Source organism: Scylla paramamosain, chromosome 5 (assembly GCF_035594125.1).
Source record: "Scylla paramamosain isolate STU-SP2022 chromosome 5, ASM3559412v1, whole genome shotgun sequence".
NCBI classification, from domain to species: domain Eukaryota; kingdom Metazoa; phylum Arthropoda; class Malacostraca; order Decapoda; family Portunidae; genus Scylla; species Scylla paramamosain.
In genome coordinates this window covers 26,020,056-26,030,055 of record NC_087155.1, presented here as the reverse complement: position 1 = coordinate 26,030,055, position 10,000 = coordinate 26,020,056, and the positions used below count along the sequence as shown (strand labels likewise).

The 10,000-nt window shown below is 46.4% G+C and overlaps 2 protein-coding genes across 2 annotated transcripts in view; both read left to right on the top strand.

The window, feature by feature from the left end:
- Positions 1–3,088, top strand: part of LOC135100732 (uncharacterized) — an 11,104-nt gene extending 8,016 nt beyond the window's left edge. Inside the window, exon 2 of the mRNA XM_064003931.1 lies at positions 1,741–3,088. Coding sequence (XP_063860001.1) covers positions 2,028–2,933 — 906 coding nt within the window. The 5' untranslated portion in view covers positions 1,741–2,027 and the 3' untranslated portion in view covers positions 2,934–3,088. The remainder of the gene's footprint in view (positions 1–1,740) is intronic.
- The window catches only part of LOC135100731 (protein phosphatase PTC7 homolog), a 64,531-nt gene that overhangs the window by 39,051 nt on the left and 15,480 nt on the right, over positions 1–10,000 (top strand). The gene's annotated exons all lie outside the window — the stretch shown is intronic.

The following is a 10,000-nucleotide window of genomic DNA, read 5'->3' as shown; positions in this document are numbered from 1 at the left end:
CGGGCTTTGTGGGGCTCTTAATGCAAGTCAGTCTGGTAGGTAATATATTAATTTCTATTTGTTTTGCAGACGTGAAATTCACTGGACGCTGTGACACTAATTGGGGCAACTACATGTCACACTGAATAATTTTCCTTTGTTTTCACTCATACATTGTTTATTTATTTACTTGTTATTATTGTTGTTTTTATCATTATTATTATTATTATTATTATTATTATTATTATTGGTAGTATATATATATATATATATATATATATATATATATATATATATATATATATATATATATATATATATATATATATATATATACACACACACACACACACACACACACACACACACACACACACACACACACACACACACACACACACACAGGGTGTCCCATAAGTTTTCATATATAAGAAAAATATAAGAAATTATAGAATTATAGAAAAAAAAATATATATAATATGCTCTACATGACCGTCTTTGTGTTAAAAACACATTTCAGTGCGTGTCCTCCACTGCTGAAGAACACATTCAAACACATCTGGATTTATGCTTGTAATGACGTTCGTGATACCATATGTATGGAAACTTAAGGGACACCCTGTGTATATATATATATATATATATATATATATATATATATATATATATATATATATATATATATATATATATATATATATATATATATATATATATATATATATATATATATATATATATATATATATATAATTTATTTATTTTGTTTATTTATTATTCAGCTGGGAGTGTAAATGGAACAACCAGCTCCGTCGATTACAAATCAATCACAACACTGATTCCATGTGTGATTCCCTCCTCCCTCCCTCCCTTTCCTCACCCCCACCCTTTAGTAAGAGCAGACTTCGAGGCGATATTTCCTTTTTTCAAATTGCATATGTTCGTAACGTCATCAGTAATTGAAGTGGAACCACACACACACACACACACACACACACACACACACACACACACACACACACACACACACACACACACACACACACACACACACACACACACACACACACACACACACACACACGGATACCGGTAAACAGTAATGGCAAAAGGGATAGGAAATGTCAGGCGGTAAAGCTTTCCTGCAAGCTGAGTGGTGGCGCAGACTGTCGCACGCCAGGAAGGCTAAGCACTTGTTTAAAGGCAGCTTCCAGACGGACAGGTGCTTACAGGTCACGGTAAAACTAGCAGCTACTACTTACAGGATAGGGAAAGACATCAGGAAGTAGTAACTTCCATCCTGGCGAAATTATCCAGTTTTCACTCCTGGATTTTTTTTGTCAGTTTTCTCATTCTTTTTATGATTCATACAATTTTAAGGCATTTTTAAAGTTACACACAAAGAAGTCGTCCTATAAAGATGACATGGGTGAGTGGATCAATGTGGCCACGCCAGGCAGCTGGCGCCGGACAGCACCAGGCTTGCTGCCACCCTGAGCTGTCACGGCGCCCAGTGCCGTCTTCTAGGATCCTTTCTTGTTGCGTTAGTGGCTTAGAAAGGATCCAGGAATGAAATTACTGGACGGCAAGGAACGACCTGAGACGACACCAAATTGGATTAGGTTTGGGCAAAGTTTTCTTTTTGTCCTTATTGGCGGTTGATATTTACCTTGTGTGGCGGAGACACTGCAATGCGGGCTGAAGTATGGAGTCTGTACCGTCAGGAAGGAGGAAGAAGGAAGCTTATTTACTTGTTTCCAGAAAATATGTGTCAGATGTGAATAAAGACTGTGAACATAAAAGAGTTGAATAAAAGAACTGAAAAAAAGTAATAATAATAATCACAAGTGAACTTTTTACCGATGGCGAAGAGAGGACAGTGATATGAAATGGTGACAGTGGGCGGCAGGGCTTAGTGCCACGCAGCGACACGCCGCACCCGTGTCGTCATGCTCCAGTGTGGGCCGCGGCGCAGCAGCGAGGAGCGTGACCACCGTATGCCGGTGGGGCAGTGGTAGTGGTGCCCCGGGCGGCAGAGGCAGAGCACCATGCTGGCCTCCCGGAGACGCGGATCTTGTGGTGGGGCTGGTGACCGTGGCCAGGCCCAGTATTGTGGCGGGGGTGAGGACTGCTTGGGGGATCGCCACACCCTGGAGGAACGAGCAGCAGGCGTCCTGGCCGCCCTGGTGGAAGGCGCCGTGGACGCCCCTAAAGAGTCTCACTCCCTCACGCCCATCGCCTCATACTTGCTCACGCTCAACTCCCGCCTCCTGACGACCATCATGACCGCGGTGATGGCCAGCCGCCCCCGTTGGCTGCCCCTAGAATACCATTGGGCGCCCCTCGACCACGACCCGCTGCTGGGACTGCTGCGGCTGGTTGGGGGGCGTCTCACTGCCCTCACCTATACCTGCCACCCGCTGTCCCGCGAGCCTCTTCTGCAGGCCTTGGCTGCCATGCCTTCCCTCACCTCCCTCTCCCTGCCGGAGACCGCCGACAATAACGTGCTGTCAGTGGTGGGTGCCGCCTGCCCCTTCCTCGCCTCCCTTTGCGTGCGGGGCTCCAGGGCTGTTACTGACGATGGTGTGCGTCGGCTGCTCCTCCGCCGCCACACTTACACTCGCTCCCGCTGGCGCCGTCTGTTCTCTCGCTGGCGAGCGCTGCGGGCCTCTTTCACTCGCCAGCAGGCCTGCTACCGCCCGCTGCCGCCGCCTGTCTTCAGTGACCAGGCCCTGCTGCCTCCCCTCGATCCCGATCATCTCAATCCCCTGAGTGCCACGCTGACCCTCCTGGACCTGGGAGGCACCAGGGTTACCGCGCAGGTGGCAGAGTGGGCCCGCAGCCTCCTGTCCCCCCAAGCCAGGGTGGAGGTGACCCACGCCCCCCGCGTCCTCCACTCCCAGGGCTCCTTTGAGGACCAAATGGTCGGCCTCCTGGCGCCCCTCACACCATAGGCCGCCCATGCCGACCATCCACATCCTGTATGATTGCACAGCCTACACACACACACACACACACACACACACACACACACACACACACACACACACACACACACACACACACACACACACACACACACACACACACACACACACACACACACACACACACACACACACACACACACACACACACACACACACACACACACACACACGGTTTATCTTACATTAAGTGGACGACAAAGTGTAGTATACGTAACTAAAAAAGGGAATAAAAAAAAAAAGTGTTTTTCTTACCTACGTTTGGAAATATGATTATTGTTTGAACTGGGACGCAGCGCCACGCTCAGGAGGAGGCGAGGCGCGCGTGACGGTGCTGGGGTGTGTTGGTGGTGGTGATTAGGGTCACTACACTCCGACGTACACTTCAAGGCCCCTTCCTTATGACGACGACACCGTACTTATACACGAGGCTGCCACACTGCACACCGCTCGGCTCCTTGGACGTCATCTCACCCACAATGACGCTCCATAACCTCACTTTACGGGTACATCATGTTTTATTGGAGTGTGTCTGTGTGGCTGGTGCGGGAATGACTTGCTGGGCTTAGGGGGTGTTGATAGGGAGGGGGCCGCAGTGAGTGATAGTGGGAGGGTGGGAGAGTGGGAAGGGCATTGCAGTGGGAGAGGAAGGGAAGAAGAGTATCTGTTATATTTTCTATCCGCGCATTCCCCGTTTTCTTTCTTTCACCGGTAATCATAGTCTCTCTCTCTCTCTCTCTCTCTCTCTCTCTCTCTCTCTCTCTCTCTCTCTCTCTCTCTCTCTCTCTCTCTCTCTCTCTCTCTCTCTCTCTCTCTCTCTCTCTCTCTCTCTCTCTCTCTCTCTCCCTTATAGTCATCATCCTCTTCTCACGGAAACGAGCACGCAACACACACACACACACACACACTCTCTCTCTCTCTCTCTCTCTCTCTCTCTCTCTCTCTCTCTCTCTCTCTCTCTCTCTCTCTCTCTCTCTCTCTCTCTCTCTCTCTCTCTCTCTCTCTCTCATATCGATCGGACTTAGGATGAACCGATAATGAGATGGAGGTAAATTGGAAGCAGGCATGATAGAGAGACGACCTGCGTGGGTGGCCAGCGGTGAGACAGAAACCCTAGCGACTCGGGATTGGCTTTAGAATGACACCCCTCTCTCTCTCTCTCTCTCTCTCTCTCTCTCTCTCTCTCTCTCTCTCTCTCTCTCTCTCTCTCTCTCTCTCTCTCTCTCTCTCTCTCTCTAAGGTACATGTTTTAATAAGTTTTATGCGTGGTTTTCTTAATTATTTTTTTCTAATCTACGTAATGAGGATGTTTATTGTGTAAGCGAGAGAGAGAGAGAGAGAGAGAGAGAGAGAGAGAGAGAGAGAGAGAGAGAGAGAGAGAGAATGTTTTTAGGTGCTTGTTTAATTTAAGCAAATGGGTTGTTGTGTAATATTTGAAAATGGTTCGTGAAATTAAGGGAACGCATCTCACATTGTGGTGGGGACGGTGTTCTTTGTGTGTGTGTGTGTGTGTGTGTGTGTGTGTGTGTGTGTGTGTGTGTGTGTGTGTGTGTGTGTGTGTGTGTGTGTGTAGTAGCAGTGGTGCGGGAATTCTTAAATGTTTGTGCTGTTTGGTGTTTTTTATGGTGTTATTTTCTCGCACACCATCACTTTTTTTTTTCCACCATTATAAAACCAAGAAAATGGAGAGACAGACGGGGGGGGTGAGGTGGAAGGTAAGGCCAAAAGATTCTCACAACATTCCCCTCTCACCTCTTTGATGTTCCTGATATCACACAAGCCAATTTACTTATCTCATTTCCTTCCTCCTTCCTTATATCCCTTCGTCTGCCTCACCCCCTTACCTGCCTAGGAACCTCCACTAGACCTAACACTCTATATCGTGTTACCTCGCCCCATGTCTTGTCTGCCTCATTTCCTTACCTGCCTGGAAACTTCAACTAAATTCACGTATCTCCATGTCTCGTTACTTCCATCCACACACACACACACACACACACACACACACACACACACACACACACACACACACACACACACACACACACACACACACACACACACACACACACACACACACACACACACATCCCCTCTCACTTCCGCACCCTCCTCTGCCTTACCCTGTGTCGCTTTTTATCCAGCCTTGTTAGGGCGGGTGTCTTTCACCTTCCTTGTTTGAGCGTCTTTATGTTTGTCCTCCAACGCTCACCTGTCAGACTTTATTTTTTTTTTTTTACGCTGCCTGCCTTTCTTTTCTTTCCTTTTTTTCTTTTCTTTCTTTTTTTAACATTTTTTTCTTTAAAAAAAAACTAGTAAAAAACAAGAAAAAAAAATACTGATGGTGCCAGTCCCGTAAGAAGACAGTTCGAAGGCAAGTCAAAAATTACCTGGAGAAGTGTCTTGAAAACTCCCTTCCCGTTGTGCGCTCTGGTACCCGTGCTTCGTGGGACTGGTGATCTAATGAGCTTTTGAATGATGCTTTAGTGCTCTTGTCTTGTCTCCTCTACTTGAAAAAAAGTCATTGTAGGACGCACATTGCCTTCATACAGAGCAAGCACAGCGCGATCCCATGCACAGCTCTTACTCTGCATTGGGTAGTGTAGCTTATATGGCACTTTACATTTTTCACCCTTTCACTACTATAATCTTATTTTGTTAACACTGAGAGTACTGTAAAAACTATTTGCATGGATACAGAAAGAAAAAGAAGGTGGAGGGTTAATTTTGTCTTTTCTACCTTACAAAACTATTTTAGAAACACCTAGCAGTGAATTGATTGATATTTTAGCTAGAGGACTTGTGATGAAGGAAACAGCAAGAGAAATTGAGTGAAGGTGCTTGTGGCTCTGCGGCAGATTACTGATTGATCATGATTGAACAAAGAGGTGCTTCAAGTTAAACGTGGGTAAGTGGGGCCGTAGACTTGTACCGCCGCTGCTGGAATCCCTGAGATGAGGGGCCATATTCAAAAATCCTTCTGGCCCCACCTCGACTACTTGCAAAAGGCTGTAGTTGAAGTTACATGGATTTCTAATTGTGTTTTTATGGTTCTAGTGACATATTAACAAGATTTCGACATTATTAACAGGAGAAACACTTTTGAGAACCCTGCTGATCATCTTTGTGGCCTTTGGAAATAATCGTGGTGAGAAAGCGAAGTGTTTCTGAATACGGGTCAAGATGCGGGGCCTTGACGTCGTCTGCTGCTGGACTGCTGGGTCACCTTCAGGATCTCATAAGGTTTATTTTCAAAGCATTCATAGATGATTAGTTGGGTTCTCATAGTTTATTTCCCTTCTTTTCCTTCTTTTCTTCCTCTTCTCTAATTGAAGGTGCAGGATTCTCGGTAAATTGTCAGTGGAATCATGAAAACACCCTTTCCTCGAAACGTTTCATTAATTTCCACCTCATAGTTTATTTTCCTTCTTTTTCCTTCTTTTTTTCCTCGTCTCTCATTCACGGTGCAGGATTCTCGGTAAACTGTCATCGGAACCATAAAAACACCCTGCCCTTGAAACTTTCAGTAATTTTCACCAGAGCCTGATGAAAAAAAAAAGTTGGGGGAGACGAGACAAGACACTGAAACGTTTTGAGAATGCAGTGCAGTGTTTCCCGCCTGCGTGCAATTACGAGTCACCTTACTCAGACCACGGGAATTATGGGAGTTATAGCCCAGCTTCACCTTAATTAGATAGGAATAGTTCTGCAAATATTACCTCAGCAATTAGACATGAATGGCCACGACTATAGGATTATTATTACTGGAAGCTTATTAGGAAAGTCATTGAATGATGGAAGAGCTCGGGTGGAGAGGCAGGGAGGCACAGGAGAGGAAGTGAGTTGGGAGAGATATCATGTTCTTACAAACTTCTGAAAGTCTTTTCTTTTTTTTCCAGGTGAGTTGGCAGCCGAGCAACCCGAGTACCTGGCACTCGTCCAGGCAGAGAGGTTGAGGTGTGGTGAGGTGAGGTGAGGTGAGGCGAGGTGAGGCGAGGCAGGGAAGCGGCAAGGCGGGGCTGGAAAGAAGCAGAAGAGGATGGGGTGAGGTGAGGCGGGGCAGGTCAAGAGGCAGGGCGGGGCTGGAAAGAGACAGAAGAGGGTGGGGTGAGGTGAGGCAGAGTGGGGCTGAAAAGAGAGGCAGAAGAGGGTGGGGTGGGGTGAGGTGAGGCAGGGAAGGGCCAGGGCGGGGATGGAAAGAGGCTGAAGAGGGTGAGGTGAGGTGTGGTGAGGTGAGGTGAGGTGAGGTGAGGTGAGGCGAGGCGGGGCGGGGCTGGAAAGAGGCTGAAGGGGGTGAGGTGAAGTGAGGCGGGGCGAGGCTGGAAAGAGAGGCAGAGGGTGAGGTGAGGCGGGGCAGGGAAGGGGCAGGGCGGGGCTGGAAAGAGAGGCAAGGACAGAGGACTCAGCATTTCAGGTCGAGAGTTAAAGTGTTTGCTTGGAAATCGTGTATGCTCTTTGTTACTTGAGGGCATATTTTACGAGTAGGCCTTAAGTTTCTCCACCTTATTCTAACCTAACTTGACCTTACCTAATCTTATCTGACCTAACTTAACCTAACCTAACTTAACCCAACCAAACCAAATCCAACCCAACCCAACCTAACCTAACCCAACCTAACCTAACCTAACCCAACCCAACCTAACCTAACCTAACCTAACCCAACCCAACCTAACCTAGTTTAACCCAAACCTAACCCAACCAAACCAAATCCAACCTAACCCAACCTAACTTGATGTATCGTTACCCAATTTAACCTAACCTTAATTTAACCTTAGTTGTTTTAGTTGATGTTCAATATATTCTACCCAAAATGTTGATTCCTGTCAGTAAAACACACACACACACACACACACACACACACACACACACACACACACACACACACACACACACACACACACACACACACACATCAACGCGAGTGCTGCTTTCTTTATTTACTTTTCCAAAATCGAACCATTTACTCAACAGCTGAATGCATCTCTGTACCGTCACTCACTGGAGAGGAAAAAAGGTCGAATAGAATGGAGTGAAAGAGGCATGGGTCCAGTGGAATGAAGGACTGGGAGGTGGAGGGGCAGGAGGAGGAGGGGCAGGGGAGGAGGGGCAGGGGTGGAGTGGATAACAGGATAAGAAGAAAAATGAAGGAAAGTGGATTGGGGGAAGCAAGCTGGAAAGGAAAGGAGACAAGGTGGATTGGATTAGCTTGGCGGATGGGTGAAAGAGCGAGAGAGATGGTGGAGAGGAGGATGCGTGTGTGTGTGTGTGTGTGTGTGTGTGTGTGTGTGTGTGTGTGTGTGTGTGTGTGTGTGTGTGTGTGTGTGGCCCTAAATTGAATTAAGACGAAACAAGAAAAGAAGAAAAACTAAATAAGAAAAGAATAGATGAAGAAAAACGAAATAAAAAATGAAGAATAAAAAGAGAAATGGAGAACACACGATCAGCGGGAGAGAGAGAGAGAGAGAGAGAGAGAGAGAGAGAGAGAGAGAGAGAGAGAGAGAGAGAGAGAGAGAGAGAGAGAGAGAGAGAGAGAGAGAGAGAGAGTGTGTGTGTGTGTGTGTGTGTGTGTGTGTGTGTGTGTGTGTGTGTGTGTGTGTGTGTGTGTGTGTGTGTGTGTGTGTGTGTGTGTGTGTGTGTGTGTGTGTGTGTGTGTAGCATTATTACGTAAAATGGAAGTTTTCAGGTAATTTCTTCAGTTTTCCTTTCCCGCACCCCGCCCCACGACCCTCCACACACCCTTCACGCCCCTTAGCCCGCCACCCCGAGGAGAGGGAGTGGCGTGACCCGGCTTACCCTCTGCATAATGAAGGAGGCCGCCCTGCTGAAAGAGAAGGCGCGACCGCTCATAGGAAGGCAGAAGTGTACCGTTGATGTGTGTGTGTGTGTGTGTGTGTGTGTGTGTGTGTGTGTGTGTGTGTGTGTGTGTGTGTGTGTGTGTTGAGGAGTAATTTTTTATAACTTATTCGAATAGAAACGTAGATTTTCCGAATGCTTTTAGTTTATTGTTTTCTTCGTAACCTAGTCTAATTTTCTCTTACATTTCTTTACCTTATCTAACTGCATCCGATACAACCATATCTTCCTTTTATCTAACCTAATCTCACCTAAACGAGATTTACCTTACCCTACCATACATTACCTTATCTTACGTTCCCTAAGTTAACCTAATCCATTCTTACCTTACCTTTTATCTAAAAACCTTAATTAATTGAATTCAACTTTTTTTTTTAATCTTACCCCACCTTATCTTTCATAATCTAACCTCATTTTACTTTAATAAACCTTAACTTAACCTTATCTTGCTTCACGTAACCTAACCCTCTATACCAAAACCAAACCAAAGTAAATTAACCCAAACCAAACCAGACTAAACCAAATTAACAGAACAGAACACAACCCAACCCAAACCAAACCAAACCAAACCAAACCAACCCAAGCCAAACCTTTTTAAACCTTCCCACACTAACTTAACCAAAAATTCCCACCATTTCCTTTCGAAGAGCATGGCTAGCGTCCAACCCGCGGCCACAGGAGCTGGAAGGTCAGTGGCCCGCCAGATCTTGTTCATTTGCCAGGACACACGACATGGCTGGCGAGAGAGAGAGAGAGAGAGAGAGAGAGAGAGAGAGAGAGAGAGAGAGAGAGAGAGAGAGAGAGAGAGAGAGAATTACCTTTCCCTTCCTCCACCTCAGATAACACTTTAGGATCACTGAGAGAGAGAGAGAGAGAGAGAGAGAGAGAGAGAGAGAGAGAGAGAGAGAGAGAGAGAGAGAGAGAGAGAGAGAGAGACATTACCTTTCCCTTCCTCCACCTCAGATAACACTTTAGGATCACTGAGAGAGAGAGAGAGAGAGAGAGAGAGAGAGAGAGAGAGAGAGAGAGAGAGAGAGAGAGAGAGAGAGAGAGAGAGAGAGAGAGAGAGAGAGAGAGAGAGAGAGAGAGAGAGAGAGAGAGAGAGAGAGAGAGAGAGAGAGAGAGAGCATATAATTATGTTTGGACTCTTTAGTAAACATTTCTACGTCTCTCTTTATGTA